The 17,246-nt window shown below is 50.0% G+C and overlaps 8 protein-coding genes across 8 annotated transcripts; 4 read left to right on the forward strand and 4 right to left on the reverse strand.

Annotated features, from left to right (window-relative positions):
* Window positions 1–282: 282 nt before the first annotated feature.
* Window positions 283–907, reverse strand: N7447_002261 (uncharacterized protein; the record flags this gene model as incomplete). Its single annotated transcript, XM_057226536.1, has 5 exons — window positions 283–374; window positions 440–517; window positions 577–588; window positions 646–824; window positions 885–907. 5 exons carry the CDS (start codon window positions 905–907, stop codon window positions 283–285), a joined length of 384 nt encoding a protein of 127 aa, XP_057090552.1.
* A 412-nt stretch (window positions 908–1,319) lies between these two features.
* N7447_002262 (putative PHD finger domain protein) lies at window positions 1,320–4,643 on the forward strand (the record flags this gene model as incomplete). Its single annotated transcript, XM_057226537.1, has 2 exons — window positions 1,320–3,745; window positions 3,794–4,643. 2 exons carry the CDS (start codon window positions 1,320–1,322, stop codon window positions 4,641–4,643), a joined length of 3,276 nt encoding a protein of 1,091 aa, XP_057090553.1.
* A 381-nt stretch (window positions 4,644–5,024) lies between these two features.
* On the forward strand, window positions 5,025–6,225 carry N7447_002263 (RNA recognition motif domain-containing protein; the record flags this gene model as incomplete). The annotated part of the gene is made up of 4 exons (XM_057226538.1): window positions 5,025–5,061; window positions 5,118–5,223; window positions 5,275–5,621; window positions 5,681–6,225. The coding sequence occupies 4 exons, from the start codon at window positions 5,025–5,027 to the stop codon at window positions 6,223–6,225; spliced, it is 1,035 nt and encodes a 344-aa protein (XP_057090554.1).
* A 1,406-nt stretch (window positions 6,226–7,631) lies between these two features.
* N7447_002264 (DPY30/SDC1 family protein) lies at window positions 7,632–8,189 on the reverse strand (the record flags this gene model as incomplete). The annotated part of the gene is made up of 3 exons (XM_057226539.1): window positions 7,632–7,719; window positions 7,797–8,035; window positions 8,172–8,189. 3 exons carry the CDS (start codon window positions 8,187–8,189, stop codon window positions 7,632–7,634), a joined length of 345 nt encoding a protein of 114 aa, XP_057090555.1.
* Window positions 8,190–8,476: 287 nt separating this feature from the next.
* N7447_002265 (fanconi-associated nuclease 1) lies at window positions 8,477–10,893 on the forward strand (the record flags this gene model as incomplete). The annotated part of the gene is made up of 3 exons (XM_057226540.1): window positions 8,477–8,910; window positions 8,965–10,219; window positions 10,375–10,893. The coding sequence occupies 3 exons, from the start codon at window positions 8,477–8,479 to the stop codon at window positions 10,891–10,893; spliced, it is 2,208 nt and encodes a 735-aa protein (XP_057090556.1).
* Window positions 10,894–11,230: 337 nt separating this feature from the next.
* Window positions 11,231–12,035, reverse strand: N7447_002266 (40S ribosomal protein uS15; the record flags this gene model as incomplete). The annotated part of the gene is made up of 4 exons (XM_057226541.1): window positions 11,231–11,404; window positions 11,472–11,518; window positions 11,735–11,767; window positions 11,834–12,035. The coding sequence occupies 4 exons, from the start codon at window positions 12,033–12,035 to the stop codon at window positions 11,231–11,233; spliced, it is 456 nt and encodes a 151-aa protein (XP_057090557.1).
* Window positions 12,036–12,756: 721 nt separating this feature from the next.
* Window positions 12,757–13,466, reverse strand: N7447_002267 (8-oxoguanine glycosylase OGG1; the record flags this gene model as incomplete). The annotated part of the gene is made up of 2 exons (XM_057226542.1): window positions 12,757–13,187; window positions 13,238–13,466. 2 exons carry the CDS (start codon window positions 13,464–13,466, stop codon window positions 12,757–12,759), a joined length of 660 nt encoding a protein of 219 aa, XP_057090558.1.
* An 841-nt stretch (window positions 13,467–14,307) lies between these two features.
* Window positions 14,308–16,235, forward strand: N7447_002268 (splicing factor u2af large subunit; the record flags this gene model as incomplete). The annotated part of the gene is made up of 4 exons (XM_057226543.1): window positions 14,308–14,335; window positions 14,384–14,409; window positions 14,463–15,692; window positions 15,753–16,235. The coding sequence occupies 4 exons, from the start codon at window positions 14,308–14,310 to the stop codon at window positions 16,233–16,235; spliced, it is 1,767 nt and encodes a 588-aa protein (XP_057090559.1).
* Window positions 16,236–17,246: the final 1,011 nt, after the last annotated feature.

The raw sequence follows: 17,246 nt of genomic DNA on the forward strand, positions 1-17,246 counted from the left end.
AAAATAATACAATCTCATTACTACGGATTTTCTAATGCAGCGCATAAATTGTAATGAATAAATTTTGAAAAGCAGGAGCCATAGTGCATTATGGACATGTAAGACCCAGAATCATCAGAGACGCCGATGTTATGTAACCTCCGAGTGCACTCATCACCCATCCATCCTCCACAGTAGGGTATCGAAGATGCGCCGTTGCAACCCATGAAAACGAACCAAACTCGCTACCGACCGACTGTGCAATGCAAGTACTTTGAGATAATGAAGTCGTAACCGTCATGATCAGCCGCCCACAGGGGGGCCGCTTCGTTGCAGCGAAGCAATCTGTTTTCGAAGCTCTAGGAAGAAGTCTTTCCCGTTCGCCATGTTTTGCGCTGTATATATGGTTATTGTTTGTTCAATTGTTCAAGAGAATGTTGCGACTGAAGGGAGACTGTACCCTTGGCACCCCAGGCAGTAGATCGTTGGGTAGGACCGTCTTTAGATTGAGGTTTGTAGGGCGTCGACAACTTGGTTTCTGTATCAATGGCGCATAGGTTAGGCTTGAGTAGATATGGAGGTGGAGATAAGACGTACCATTAGGCCCTGCTGTATTAGAGAAGATTGATCAGCCCTTGTACTTGCAGATTAGGTGCATATACATACGCTTCAGAGTGTTCTTAACCTCTGCGGTGTTGAAGCCCCGTACAGGGACATGCTGTTCCTGCGGAGGATTGGATGCGCCCCAAGCAGCATTATTATCGCGTGCGCTTCCCTGTCCTCCTGTTTTCTCACGGTTGTTCGAGTTGCGCTGCGACGCCTGGCGACTAGGTCCACCCCGCCATCTTAGGAATACCAGTTAGCGAAGCTGAAGCGCGTGGTGTTTTGACGTGGATAACGCGTACCTGTTGTCGCTAGAACCGCTCATATTGTGAATCTAAGCCAAAAGTGAAAGAAAAACAAAGCTCGATCGAAGGAATAAAGTCGTAAATAGCTTGTCAGAAACAGCTGTGGATGTCATGTCCCTATGTCAAGCTGCGGAGTTGCTTAAAGTCTAGCTTGGCGCCTCAGGCCAACAGGCCCAGCCAGCTCGGGCGTCTCCGCCTTGACCAGATAACCAAACACCTCATCGCGCCTTGCAGCTTCCACGGGCTCTGGCGTCCTTTGCGTCCATTGTGTCCATTCGTTTCTAGTTTGCCGTCGCATGACTTGAGACTTGCGGCTTTGATATTTCCCGAGGCCCCGCCTGAGTCGGCCTCTGAACGCGACCTGACGCCGTCCGATTAACAATCACCATCCCCAGCGACCAACATACACCCCCGAACGCTCTTTCTCAAACTATGGCACCGACGGTCAGACATTCAATCTCTGGTCGTCCATCACGCAATAAACCTAGGTCTTCCCTCAAATCATCCAACAGCGTCCCTTTCGATTCCCCTGACGGCCCTCCTTCAAAAAAGCGAAAGTACGTTCCAGGTGGCCCTGGAGGAGGAGGAAGATTCATCGACTTCGATACTGCTGCTGCTGCTGCTGCTGCTGCCGCCGCCGCCGAAACCCAAAGAACTCCCAAGAAAACTAGCGCTCCCCGACGCCACTCCGCAAGTGCTCGAGGCCGTCCACCCCGTGAGATGGACCAACCATTCCTAGCCCCTCCACCGCCACCTCCCATTATGCCAACAACACCACCCTCTATGTCGCGTCCAAGGCGTGATAAGAACCAAACCCGCGGTCGGTTCACATCTTCTACGGCCGCCGCTCTTGCTCTTCAACAAGGTGATGGATACAAGCCACGCGAAGAACGCGGGTGGGAAGAGTTCCATCCTGACTTGGACATTGATGGCAAAATCGCTGTCTTCACCTCTGAAGAGGTTGATGCCCCAGATCGCTCTGCTCCTATCTTAAGCCTGGAGTCACTGGCTGGTGCGACAGTCTCAGATCATTCAGGATCACCAGTTATTATATCAGGCGAACTGGCTACCCCAATCCCAATCAAACGGAGGCCTGGTCGTCCACCTCGTCGCCCTGAAGCCATCCTTAATGCGCTTCTTGCCCAGCAAGGACAAAAGATCATACCGCCCCCGGGCCCCAACCCCCGGGAGAAACTAACCCTCCCCAAGCCGTCGTTCAGACTGCGTGACCCTTTCACATTCTATGAGAAGAATGGTGTCGGCCATCAAAACTATGTCGACCGGACTATGGCAAACGTGGGATACCAGGAGAGTGATCTCTTCCTCCGCCACGACCGGCGATTTATTCGAATGACGGAAGGCACCCAAGAAGATGACCTTGATGTGATTCAGCCTGCCATGACAGATGGAGACGTTAACACTACAATTGGACGTGTCGAATATGACATGGATGAGCAGGATGAAAAGTGGTTGGAAGAATACAACGCCAAGCGCCGTGAAGATCAGCTTGAACCTATCAAGCCCGCTGTGTTTGAGATTACCATGACTAAAATCGAGAGAGAGTGGCACGCCCTTGAGAAGCGCATTCCCAAGCCGAATCCCAAACCCCCACAGACCGGACGTCTTCGCTCTAGCTCTGCAGCTGCGGTCAATGGCGAGACTGCTGGACCTGGCGAAGAACAAGACAGCAAATGTGCTATCTGTGATGATGGCGATTGTGAAAACTCGAATGCAATTGTTTTCTGCGACGGTTGCGACCTTGCAGTGCATCAGGAGTGTTATGGTGTTCCTTTCATTCCAGAAGGCCAGTGGCTTTGCCGTAAGTGCCAGTTGCTAGGGAGAGGAGCCACTAATTGTATTTTCTGCCCCAACACTGAGGGTGCATTCAAACAAACAACCTCATCCAAATGGGCTCATCTACTCTGCTCTTTCTGGATCCCTGAAGTTTCAATTGGTAATCCCTCTCTTATGGAGCCAGTGACCGATGTCGAAAAGGTCCCACGCAGCCGCTGGAAGTTGAATTGCTACATCTGCAAACAGCGGATGGGCGCATCGATTCAATGCAGTAACAAGAATTGCTTTGTCGCCTTCCATGTCTCATGTGCACGCAGAGCTCAACTTTATCTAAAGATGAAGATTGGCCATGGTCTTATGGACTCCCACCTTCTCAAGGCTTTCTGCGACAAGCATGTTCCTCCTGACTGGCGGTTGGAGCATGGCACTGATTCCGCAACTGCCGATGCCATCGAGTATTACCGCAATACCATGCAAGGTAGACGATGGGGCGACAGCCAAGCTGCGGCACTCTCGATGGGCCCGGCGCACCCCAGTGACGGAGGAGAAGATGATCGCACCCTTACCCCTCGCATTACCTTAACAGTAGGCGGCAATAAACGGAAACGTGTTCCCAGAACAATCTGGAAGCTACCCTCCGGTGCCCCAGTTATCCCCCAGGTTGTATTAAACTCGGTGATTGCTTCTCTTGGGCGATTTACCGTCCGCCAAAGGAAACAATATGCTGAGGATGCATCCAAATATTGGACATTGAAACGAGAGGCGCGACGTGGAGCAGCATTGCTCAAGCGACTCCAGTTGCAGCTGGAGACCTTCTCATCTATGGAGATGACACGAAGAGACTATGTCGCAATGGGTGTTCCCGGGCACAAACGTCTGGAGCGTCGCATTGAGTTTGGTGAGCGACTGTACAAGGATCTCGACCGATTGAGAATGCTATGCGACGAGGTGAAGAAACGTGAGAAAGAGAAGTTGAAGGATGCAGAGATGCTCCGTAACATCGTCGATCTGGTCTACTTCCCGACGTTCCCATTGCTGTGGCCCATCTTTGAGAAAGCTCAACTGTAAGATATACTCCTATTTTGTTAACACTCATACTGACTTTATTCCAGCCTCGATGGAAAGGGTGTGTTTGCAGCAGGCTTGATGTCAATACGAAAGAGGCTCAACGAACGATTCTATCCGTCTGTTGCTACCTTCTCTGCCGACTTGGCCAGTCTTTTCACCTCAGAAATCGGGGTGGGGCCCGCTGGCGACACCGCGGAACTCCAAGCGCAGATCAGTGGTCGCGCCCCGGAGCTCAGCCTGGAGCAACGTGAGAAGAGAAAATCGGCGAAACGGATAATCAAAGTCATCCAGCCTTCCCTAGAGGATGCGATCAGGAAAGAGAGCGAGCTCAACCGGAAACCATTCGAGAAGGAGTTGAAGGAGCTTGATGTGATTCTTGATCACAGTGTGATGTCACGCAATGGTGATTCCGTCGAGCCAGAAGGTGATATTGAGCTGCCTGGTCACCCCGATGCGATGGAAGGAGTCGAAGGAACACATCCTGCCACAGAGGCTCCATCGGAAGCCCAGCCTACAGATGAGCAACACCCCGGAGCATCTGGGGCGGAAGAGCTACCTCCTACTGAAGGACCCATAAAGAGTGCCCCCACCTACTATAGACATCCAACGCCTGTCTTGACCGAGCAAGACCAGCAGCTGCCTTTGGCTATGGGTGGCATTCAGTGGTACATGCAGCCATTTGACCCTGTCGGTACAACTATTCACGAAGAACGGTGGACTGGACGAGATGTCATGCGTGGAATGAGTGAAGAACTCAGTGAACTAGATGAGGATGAACTCGAAGGCTTGAAGGACTTGGTTGACGATGGAGAGCTGAAGAGCGAGACTACTAGCGCCCCGGTTGCTTCACAACAGAATACCCGTCGAACTCGACGTTTGCGAGGCTCACGATGATTGTGGACATGATTTCGTATGGGGCTCATGATTTTGATTTTAGCGTTTAATTTCAGTGTAGTTTTGTATTAGTGCAGTTCTATAGCTCATAAAGCTTTAATATGGCAATTACTTCGGTCTTGGCATCGCCGTTTGTCATAGAGGCTTTTCCCCCTGCATAAAGCATTTTCAAAAGGAAAAAGAAATCTCTGATTTGTTCTTTAAAACTTCCAATTCACCTAATTCGCTAAATTCATTAAATTCGCTAACTAAATTCCACGCAGTTTGCACAGCTGCCTGATTCCTCGGGTGTGCAGAGTTCCCGGTGCTTAGCGTTCTTATCAGCTTTCCAACTTCTCTTTCTTCCTTCTTCCAACCTACTACATCTTCAGTCCTTTCATCATGGCGGACTACGACAACGATTCAAGCCGCTACGCGGGTATGTGTTTTAGAATTATTTCGATGCGCTTGAAAATATTTACCGTTTTTCAATAGACGAGCCTCGCTATGATCGCGAGCGCAGCGCCTCTCCTCGCGATGAGCCTCGAGCCGACCGCGACCGTGCTCGCAGCCGCTCCCCCAATGGCCGCTCTGATGACAGGTATGTATTTGTCTGATCTGTTATATATATTCAAAGCTAATAAGCCTACAGAGCTCCTCTGGCTCGCAAGCCTATCGAGGAAGAAGATGAAGGTGCCATCAACTCAGGCTCCAACCTCTTTGTTACTGGTATTCACCCGCGCCTGACCGAGTCCGACATTTCGCGTCTGTTCGAAAAGTACGGCGATGTCGATAACTGTTCTATCATGCTTGACCCTCACACCAAGGAATCCCGTGGATTCGGTTTCGTGAACATGGTCACCGCCGAGCAGGCTGATGCCGCCAAGGAGGGTCTCCAGGGTGAGGTCATTGAAGGTCGCACCTTGAGTATCGAGAAGGCTCGCCGTGCTCGTCCTCGTACCCCTACCCCCGGAAAGTACTTCGGTCCTCCCAAGCGTGGTAAGTTACGCCGCCCCTTTCCCTTGCGCCTTGCGTAAGCTTACATTTCCTTTCTTCAGATGGCCCTGGTCCCCCTGGTGGTCCTGGTGGCGGTGGTCGTGGTGGTCCCCGTCGTGACCGTTACGATGATCGTCGTGGCCCCTCCGGTGGCGGCTGGCGTCGTCGCGATGATGACTACTCCCGCTACGGTCGCTACGACTCTTACAATGATCGCCGTGATTATGGCCGTGACTACGGACGTGACTATGGCCGTCGTGACTACGCCGGTGGTGGTGGTGGTGGTGGCCGTGAGTATGGTGGCCGCCGTGAATCGCGCGACGACTATGCGTACCGCGGTGGCGGTGACCGCTACGGTGGTGGCCGTGATGATCGTTACAGCCGTGATGAGCGTCGTGGAGGTGGTGAGGAATCTCGCGGCAGCGGTGGCGGCGGTGGTGGCTACTACGATCGTGATGCCAACCCTCCTAGCTTCGACGCTGCTGGCCCTCCCCGTGAGGCCCGCGACCCCTACGCTGGTGGTGGTGGACGTTCCTATGAAGGCCAAGCCCGCAGCAGCACCGGTGGTGCTCCTGGCGGCGGCGAGGATCGGTACGCTGGCAGGTAAAGTGCCTCCCCTTGTTTTCTAACCAGAACAGAGACTGGCCTTTGATGTCTCCTGGTTCCTGGTACCCACGTTTCACCAACTTGCCCACTTCCTCCCTCTTTTTCTTTGTTTCTGGGATTGTTTTAATGCGGGATTTGGGCGACGGGCCACGGGGCGTCGCTGTCTTTGTTTGTTTCGGCTCGACGATTTTTAAGAAAAAGAAAAACGGAGCGCCACGACTCGGCAACTTCACACTTCGGTTGTCGTCTCTTTCATGTCTATTCGCGACGCAACTTCGGGAGAAAAAAAAAACTAGCGGCAAAGGGACAGAAAATTATCGCTGTAATTCGGTTATCTCATGGTCAACAAATTCGTCACACAGCTACAACTTCACCTCTACACCATCTCCAGTAACGGCTCGATTTGTATTCGACTTCTCTAAACAACTGAATGAACCATTCGCCTTCAAAGCCGTCGACTTTGCGCTTGTAGTCTCAACCTTTAAACCTCGCATTAATCTATTTGGAGATCAATGCCAAAGGTGAGATGTGTTTCGCTAACCTATCTAGGTTTTTTGAAATTCTTTTGGACTCATTTGTTCTTCCCGAATATTTGGTTGGGTAGGACTTTGTACTTATATATTATTCAGGAATCTCCAAGCTTACTAAAATATATATCGGCTTTCATCTTTGGAATATGCAATGCACCCACTGCAGGAGCTTAGCTTGGCTAATATAGAGCTCCAGCATGAGACAGTACCTGGAAGATTGTGGGCATCCCAAGATCCCATTTTGAGTGGTAACATCCAGGGCTGTGTGGATTTCTTTGATCCATAGAGACTCGCCTCTTTATCAAAGAATATATACTCGAACCAATAAGGCATTTCTGTAACATGGTCTCCCAGTCTTGCTGCTCTTTGTATATACTGTCACACTAGGGGGTATAGTCGCCCACTTATGTGGCGCTTTGTCCTTCAAAGGTTGACGCTTGAGTAACCCAACGTATATGAGATGGTATTAGGGATGTTCTATTCAAGATATTAAGATATCACTTTTTTAGATGATTTCCCCCTTAGCGTCCTAGAAGGATGAAAATAATCAACCGCAAAATGTAGAATACGCGCACTGAAAAGCTCAATCTGTAGATGATTTGATATACTCTAATCTCCTAGGTAAATAACTGCTACTTTGCTTTTTGAGAAGTCATTCTCACTATCTTTCTTTTCTGCTATCCTTCAGACCCTACTGACAAGACAGGTATAGACATTGATCGGGGTATCAAATGGTGAACGTCTTAGTGTACATCAAAGTACACTCACAGGCTTTTCAAACCAAAGCTATCAATGCTTTCATAAAAAAAAAACAAGGGAAAAAAGTAAAAATAACACCAGAACAGTCAATCAAACACCAAACGCCCAAGAAATCCTTCTACTCCGACTCCTTCTTAGTCTCACCCTCCACTTCATTACTCTTCTGAAGCAAGAACTCGCCGAGCACACGGAGAGGATTGGCAGGCCTGGCGCAAAAAAGCAAAAAAAGATAAGTAAATCCATCCAGCAGACAAGTATAGAAAAGCAAGCCATCTCCACTCACTGTTCACGCGCAACAGACTTCATCCCATCAAGTAGATACGGCACGACCTTCTCATTGAGATAGACACGCGCTGGGGCGCCACCGGGGCGAACCTGGCCCGCAGAGATATTGCTCAAATCGCCAAGCGGCGTGCCGGAGCCCGCGCCGTTTGTTTCGCCCATTGTGGATGTAGGTTTTGGTTGGGATGTGGGTATAGGAGCCGAGGAGGTGGGTGGATCTAAGATTGCGAGGGTGGGAGGCTGAACAGGTTAATCGGGGCCCTGGATGTATCTTTGGGAAGTGGGAAGTCGCGAGAGTGGAATCGGCGAATGCTGGCGGAGCGGAAGCTGTGGAGCTCGGAGGTCGATCTGTGAGGGAGAGAGAGCTGGGGCTTACTGGTAGGGCCAGGGCCATTTTTATATCTAGTTATTGCACTTAGGGTCTTTTCAAATGGTATTCAGATGGTGTTTCTTCTTCTTTTTTTTTTCTTTCTTCAGAGCGTCTTTGTTTAGTTCCTTTTCTCTTGTTTTGCTGTGGCTCTTTGTCTATGTCATATGCAAACAGGACAAACAGCTTAATAGAGTTACATGTGGCACGTGATCTCGTGATCCAAACCTGTTCGCGAGACACGTCGTTCGTGTCTGCTTATACTCGGAGACTCGAGTCGCTAGGACTAATTGTATCCATGGCCACGAGAGATCATGTCCTTGTTGAACTTCTGGGAGACGCAGCGTCCCACGAAACGTCGACGGACTTTTGAAAATGAGGATTCTAGTACAGACGCAGACATTAAACCACCGAGCCCGAGTCCTTCGGTCACGGCGGGGGAGAACCCGGCTATGGATGATATAGGGATGATTTCCAACAGCCAAACAGAACTCGAGACTTCCCTCCCTACGATCAAGACCAACGAGGATGTAATCGAGGAGTATGAGACGTCGCAGAATGACGCCGAGCTGGGATTACATGTGAGGCTACGAGATGGTGTCTGGCAGAAAGGCAAAAGCTCCATCTATGTGGATGCATTCAACCTGGCACTGGAAACTGTCCTGGATGAGGAATCGCATCTCTTTAACGAGGCTGAAATGGAAATCTTTACGCAGTGGCGGGGGTTGTCCTACGAATCCCAGTATCTGTATGTCTTCCTGTAGAACGTGTTGGACTGTGGTTGAAACTAATCTTTGACCAGTTATGTTCGATTGTTCCTCCGTAAGACCTCTGCCTGGCACCGTATCAACCGTTTGAACTACTACACCGATATCTCGGATTTATTCTCTGTTGCCGAGGACCTACAGCGGGACCGGAACCTACCCGATTCAGAACTTGGAAATACGTTCAGATTTGCGGAAGGCATAGAAGCGATCACAACGCTGGAAGAGGCTTCATCACTTCTATTGCTGGAAGAACTCAAGGTCTTTGCAAAGGAGGCCAAGGTCCAGGGCAAGAGCAAGAAAGAGCTGCTGGCAGCTCTTTGCGAAACGAGCCAGACCCAAACAGGACTCAAAGATACGAACAACAGAGACGGACACTTCACCCAAAAGATATTGGATTACACGGGTGGATGCATCAGGATCTCCCCAGTGCCTCGCGCTCTCTTCGAGCGAGTGCACCTAGTATTCTATCGTTCCACGGAGTGGACCGAAAAGTCCCTTACAACAATCATCCTAGCGAAAATGACCAAAAGAAACTTCCCTGAATATATCGTCTGTCGCTCGAATTCTATATTCTCCTCCAGAGAAGCGCTACTGGAATTCGAATCAGCGATACAAACCCAATTCGCCATCGACAACATCCTCGAATCCAATGGTCCAGTCACGACAGGCTCCCTCCAACAGATCATCGACCTTGCTAACAAATCCCATCCCCGATGGAAAGAGCTAGTCGAGCAAGAGCAAAAGAAAGAAGACAGCATCTACGAAAGCGGCGAAGGTGCTTATCTACGCCGATTCTCGCCGGCATGGGTACTCACAAGAGTCATCCACAAGAGTCTCAACCCGCTCGGGCGGTTCAAGGAGCATAAACGTGAGCACGAGGTGTTAGAGGAACTTCTTGCTCAACGTCTCTTCCACGCAGCGCGGCGTGGTGCGTGGTATCAGCGCAAGGCACTCCTAGAAGAACACTATATGTGGGCGTTTACGCCTTCAGAGGGACGTAGCGAAGAAGCCCAGCGCAAGCATTGGAAGAGACTTGCGCTGCGGACGTGCGAGGCGGGTCTGGAAGACCCGCTGTGTCATCTAATCTTTCATTATGACTTGCAGAAGCGGATCACGAAGCTGGAAAAGGCGCTTCGGGTTGTGAAGCGCGAGCAGCATGATTTCGGACATGTCATACTAGGAAAACCGGCTGAGCGGACAATTGAGGGTATCCGTATCGATACGGGTGATGCTCCGCGGAAGGGGAAGGCGACCGTTTGGGTTGATGAGAGAGAGGGCGGCGAGTGCAGGGTGGAGAGTATGTGTCTGAGCTGGTACCGTGATCATGGATGGAAAGGGTATCACTCTGAGGGGGGGGATTGTGCGGACGCTGGTGGGTCTTACCCCAATACAAAGCAGCATTGGAATATCCCGAAAATTGAGCCGATTTCTGATTTTCAATACAGTTCGCCTACCTCTTTTACGATATCTTATTCACATACGTACCGAATGTCTTCCAGACTGCGTATCAGACGTGTCCGCTCGATCTCCACACTGATGTCTTCTACCCGTCTCGTGCATCGGAGATCAATCACCGACTGGTTGGGATCACGAATGGGGATGCGGAGCGGATCGTTCGTGAGATCCATGCTCGTGAGGCGGAGACGCAGCCCTGTGCTGTTGGGCTTGACTGGTCTTTCGATTTAAATGACTTGGTTGAGATTGTGCAGTGTTTCCGGGGAGAGGCACTTGCTACCATCTGCAAGGTCATGGCGCAGGAGTATCAGCAGCGCGGTGGGGGAATACCGGACCTGTTTCTCTGGAATCATGAGACGAGGACGGTAATGTTCGCTGAGGTTAAGTCGGAGAATGATCGGTTGAGTGATACTCAGCGTCTTTGGATTCATATCTTGTTGGCGGCTGGTGTCAAAGTTGAGCTTTGTAACGCCGTCGCGAGGGAGGTTAGAGCCGAGTGTGATGCCTAACGTATACATGGACTCTCTTCAACATGTTTAAAGTCGTACAACATAGGCCAGTTACTAGGTACATGCATAGTGTATACGGTTGGGACTAGATTCAATATACTTCGAGTACCCGCTTTATATTGACCTGGCTGGCGATCATTGATGTTTTAAAATTACCTATGTGGGCACCTACTAGTCAAACCTACAGCTACCATGGAGTCTAGAGCATTCATGAACAGGGTATCAAATGATCGTAATCTTTTTTGTTGTATCTAGCAGAAGATATACCCTCCAGATACGACGATCACGACGATCCGATGGGTTCCCTCCGTCAACCACTCATCCTCCCAAAATGCGCTTATGCGACAAGGGTGGAGGCAGTGGCGCTCTCGTAGCGCCAGGTGGGGGGCAGGACACCGACGGTCTTGTAGTAACGAGACAGACGGTGGATGCGGGACTCGATGAGAATCAGGCGGAACTTGGAGTCCTTGTCCTTGCGGTTACGCTCAAGGTGCTTGCGGACAGCGACGGCCTGGATGATTTTGACATTAGCATAATCTGCACGTGTGGAGACAAGAGGGAGAAAAAAAAAGGTTTACCTTCTTGATCAGGAAGTAAAGGTCCTCGGGGAGTTCGGGAGCGAGGCCTGTATTCCAAAATCTCTCTGTCAGTCTAGATGTTCTTGACCAAGCAGAGGCTTAATTGCTGATGCATTTCTGCGACCAGTTATCGGGGAGAGAGATGAGCATTTTGCACTTCGAGACTTGACGATTCTTTTACCGAACCAAGAAAAGTCTGTTCACACAAATTGTTCGATCTCTTCACCCGATGGATGTAATTATATGGGCGGAGGGAGTCGTACCGCTGGACTTCAAGATACGGAGGATCTTGTTACCTGCGCGAAATAGTTAGAAATTTTCGATCCTCAAATTCATATCGTGGTTTCGCCGGATTTCCATACCAGTAACAATCTTGACCTGGGCAACACCGTGGGAGTCACGGAGGACAACACCGATCTGGGAAGGAGTGGCACCCTTCTTGGCCAGCTTGCAGATGTGGTCAACAACCTGGTCGGGGGTGGTCTTGAGCCACGCGGGGGCGGTGCGAGAGTAGGGGATGGCGGAAGAGGCGATGCCCTTGCCCTTGGAGTGAAGACGACCCATTTTGGATTGGTGATGTGTCCGGCGGAGGAAATCTGGTCGGTTGTCGGCGTGGATGAAAGATCGAAAATCAAGAGGTGTGAGGGTGTAAGTGTGGACGGGAAAGATGGGGCCTGTGTGGGGTCACGTGATGAACTTCGCTTATTTCTTTTCGTCGATAAAACTTCATCTTGTTTCTCTTTTTATCTTGTTTCAACCTCAACAACCAATAATCTCAATTTTGCACTTGACTTGACTGGAATCGATGTTTTCTGGATCATCTCGAGTGCAAGTTGAAGTATTCACAGTCGACACACCTTTCATCACCTTGACATCGTCAATATAAGGTCAGTTCCAGCTCTTTTTGCTCAATCTCCAACCCTCCCACATGATGATACAACGCATTTGTTATACTTTATTTTCTGGTACCTCTTATGTCAGAGTTAGTGTTTTCGGATGCTAGCTCGATGATCTACCTGGACTTCTGATCTACTTTTTTCAACTTCAAGTCTTATGTTTTGAGTTGTTTGACCGTTATACTAATTACGGTTATAGGTCTTGATGTTGGTATAGCTAATATTATTAAATACAAATGCACATATTTATCGCACTAGACCCAATTCTCCATTGTATATTCGCGCCTCTATAGTCTGATTGCTTTGCAACGTTGTAGTACAATATGTACAGATTCTTTCTGTGATATACGGAATAGTAGTAGTCAGAATAGTTATCGTCCCTAGCAGACTCAGCGCCTAAGTCGCTTGGACACTCTCCGTGTCTCTGTTGTTTGAGCCGTCGAAACAACGTTCTCGGCTCCCTTACGCTTCCTGCCGCTGGGCTTCTTGGCATCATCTATATCCTCGACCTTGACTTTCACATCAACGTCTTGCTCCACGCCTTCCTCCTTAGGAACGTTCAAAGAAAGAGCTGTTGTCACTTTCGTCTCGATCTTGACATCAGACTCTTCATCTTTCACTTTCACATCAACCTTCTTGGTTGCAGCAAGTTTGTCTGCGAAGGTCCGCAGGTCCGCAGTGAAAAGCACACTATGAGCCCATCCAGCTTCTTTGCCCCAAAGCTTGCGGAAGTGATTGGCAACGGCATCATAAGTCGTCTTGTTCAAGTTCTTATTGGAGCTTTTTCCAAATCGGTAGTCTCGCTGTGCGATTTGCCACACTGTCGTAAATGATTAGAGATAAGTCGGAGGTATTATCGAGAGAACTCACCATGAGTATCAACCGGCACGGACTCTCCCCAACCTAGGCCCATTAAACTGACACAGTCTGATACTTTGGGCCCGACTCCCTGTAGCTCAAGAAGCTTTTCATGGGCTTCACGATATCCCTCTCGCCCTTCTGGTTTCATTTCACCACTGGGTTTAGGATCAACGCCAAATGCTGGACACTCGGGGTTGCTCAAACTGTCTAGCCATCCCTTGTCTCGGTTTGATACCATAAGTGCAGTTTGATAAAGGTATTTAGCCCGGTATCCAAACCCTAACTTGCGCAGATTGTTTTCCACGTCCTTGCCAGTTAATGCATCGGGGGGAGGAAAGTCATGATATGTGCGTCCTTCAATTGTGGCCACAAGTTTTCCATAATGTATGCATAGTTTCTCCACCATTTGGGAGATCCGTGCAATATTATTGTTGCTGCTGCAGATAAATGATACCAGTGCTTCCCACGCATCTTGGCGAAGGATCCTGATCCCGGTGAATTGGGCAGCTTTTTTCTTGAAGTTAGGGTCTTGTGATGACCATTGGGAGTAGAGTTCGGTTAAATTTGGCGTCAGGTTGAAGTAGTGTTTGATGATGCGGACGAGATGGTCATTGTCGGTTGACGTAACTGTATGGGAAGGAGGTTGCACAGATCTATAATACAAGAAATCTGAGTCTTGCTTCAGCGATAGAAGATGGCCATAGAGAACACATCGCCATTCCCTATTCTCTGGGAGGTTCTGCCATCTAAGAAGGGTCAGTTCATTTGATATGCAATCCCCCGGCGCCGAGAATTTGGCTGAACAAACCTAAAAGACTGTCCACATCTCAGAGTAGTATTGATGCAAAGCTCACTCAAGCTCAAAGGCAGCTTCTGCCATTCCGACAAAACACCTGCAGACATCTTTGAAACACAAACAATAGTCATTTCAGGCTGCGGAGTCGCTGTCTCCATGCTGGTATTTTCTGCCGGCAGGGCATTCGACACTCTGGCGGTAATACTCTCACCGCCTGCAGCTCCGGGTCATGAGTTTTCCCCTTCACTGGCGACAAAGCTTCATTTCCTCAACCAACTTCAACATGAACGGCGACACCTACTCATCCAGGGGTATGTATCCCTATAATTACTGCTGATTTACATGCTAATATCTCTCAGACACTGGACGTTCCCGCGATTACTTCGTAAGTACCAACCAATGTTTGATCGCAACCGCGGCAATTAACCTCAATTCTAGCGCGACGAGCGACGTGAGCGAGACCGAGGTGACAGACCCGAACGGGGAGCTGATCGAGCCGCCGACCGAGGCGCTGAGCGTGGGGCCGAACGTGGAAGCGAGCGTGGAGCTGAACGGGGCGATCGGACTGATCGCGGTGAACGACGACGATCGCGTTCGCCTCATCATGCATCCCGAGGGGACTCTCGTCGGGAGCGCGAAGTGAACTCATACTCCACCAGCCGTGACTACCGTGCCCGTGAGCGTGAAGATCGCTACTCTGGCCGCCGTGATGATCGAGACTGGGACCGTGGTGACCGTGCCGAGCGTGGTGACCGTGCCGAGCGAGGTGACCGCGGTGGTGGTGAACGTGGCGGTGGTGATCGGGGCGGTGGTCGCCGACGTGACTTCGACGACAGACCCCGTCGCGACCTGTTTGACGACCGACGCGGCGGCCGTGGTGGCGGTGACCGTGGTGATCGCGGAGACCGTGGAGATCGTGAGAGAAGAGAGCGGAAGCGAAGCGCCACACCCCCTCGGCGCAAGGAACCTACTCCTGACCTGACAGATGTGCCCTCGGTGTTGACCCGCAAGCGTCGTCTGACTCAATGGGATATGAAGCCTCCTGGTTACGAAAATGTTACGGCTGAACAGGCAAAGATCTCAGGGATGTTCCCTCTTCCCGGAGCTCCTCGTCAGCAGCCGATGGACCCAAGCCGCATGAAGGACTTCCTGAACCCCCCCACTGGCGATAGCGACAATGCTGCCCTCAAGCCTTCCAACTCACGCCAATCCAAGCGCCTTTTCGTTTACAACATCCCGCCCGGTGTCTCGGGCGATGCCGTTATTTCTTTCTTCAATCTTCAGTTGAATGGACTCAACGTTATTCACAATGTCGACCCCTGCATTTCAGCCCAGGTTTCTGAAGATAAAACATTCGCGCTTCTGGAGTTCAAGGATCCAAATGACGCCACAGTCGCATTGGCCTTTGATGGAATTACCATGGCGGAGAGTGGAGATAAGGGACTTGAAGTGCGACGACCAAAGGACTACATTGTTCCCGACGGCAGCGCAGCGCAGCCCGTCCAACAGGGCGTTGTGCTGAGCGAGGTGCCTGACTCACCTAACAAGATCTGCATCTCTAATATTCCTACCTACATCAACGAGGAAGCTATCATCATGCTGCTCACGTCATTCGGCGAGCTCAAGTCGTTTGTCCTGGTCAAGGATGCTGCTACAGAGGAGTCTCGGGTAAGTTCAAGTGTCTCCCTACTGTCCAATGTTTTGTGACTAACTTTTTTTTTCTCCAAGGGAATTGCCTTTTATGAATATGTCGACCCTAACAACACTGCTCTTGCCGTCGAAGGGTTGAACGGCATGGAACTAGGTGACCGCCACCTCAAGTTCGTCCGCGCCAGTATTGGAACCACACAAGCCTCTGGCCTCGACATGGGCGTGAATGCCATGCAGATGTTCGCCAAGACCACCTCCCAGGATCTCGAGACCACCCAGGTCCTGCAGCTTCTCAACATGGTCACTCTTGACGAGCTCCTCAATGACGAAGATTACGAAGAGATCATGGAGGATGTCCACGAGGAATGCTCCAAGTTTGGAAAGATTCTTGGAATGAAAATCCCCCGCCGCGGACATGGTGCTGGCAAAATCTTCATTAAGTACGATAGCGCCGAGTCCGCTACCACCGCTCTTAAGGCGCTGGCGGGTCGCAAGTTCTCGGACCGTACAGTTGTTGCCTCATACTTTGGGGTTGAGAACTTCGAAACTGAGGCCTGGTAAACCGGGGTTGATACTGTTCATTTTCTATTCCTTATTTCCCTTGATGCAGGCGTGTTCTTTTCTTTCTTTTTTTCTCGGGACCAGTCGCTTTCGGAGTAGGTCCCAAATGTGTACCATAACAAAAAATGTTCACATCATCGGTCAATTGAAGTGCTCACCAAAGCTTTAGTTTCTTTGCCGTACAGCTGTGGTTTTCCAATGGCTGGAATACGGATTGGGTTGGAAAAGGGAAGATGAATGTCGGTAGCAGTCCCAGTTGATTGATATGTTGTAGCTGACTAGCGTGCCTTCATGGAAGCAGTTTTTTCTCGATCTCTCTCTCTCTTGTGACACTATAAAATAAACACCCCAATGGGTAATACATAGTATCAGGCCTAGTCATAACATAAAAGAAGACAGTCCATGTCGGACACAAAGAATCTCTAACATGACACTGCGCCTGTACCTTCTGGTACCAAGTTACACGTCAACCATAGCAAAAGACATGTATAATTTAAAACATACAAAAAATAACGAAAGGATGATCCCAGAGATTCCTGAGCCCCTCCTTTTAGGAAGGCCCCAGGACAGAGGGCCTTTGTCCCCTAGTACTGGTTTGCACGCAGTTTGAACGGTAGCGTAGAGGGACTTTGCCTGAGATATCGGGCGTTTACCGCTCAGCCAGGGCATATGTCAATGATGTCATGCTACACGTGACTTATCTAACCCTTTACATGTAGTGACCAACACAACAGGACCATAACAGCTCTCAAAACGAGAAGTCTTGGAGACTTGACCAACCCATACACATACATCTGGTCACTGGTCACTCACAGCACAATTCCCGGAAGCACGTTTGCCGGTCCCCCGGCAATGGAATAACTTGCACTCTACATGGTGCTGGAGTTCAAGTATTTTGCCGTCACCCTTTGAATACATCGAGGTCTCTTCGTGGAGCGAATGATGGGGAAATGTATTTTGCAAATACAGTCTAAGCTAGAGTAGATTTTACAAAACCTGCAAGAAATAGTA

The sequence above is a fragment of the Penicillium robsamsonii genome (assembly GCF_028829455.1).
Source record: "Penicillium robsamsonii strain IBT 29466 chromosome Unknown utg000001l_segment0_segment0, whole genome shotgun sequence".
Lineage (NCBI taxonomy): Eukaryota > Fungi > Ascomycota > Eurotiomycetes > Eurotiales > Aspergillaceae > Penicillium > Penicillium robsamsonii.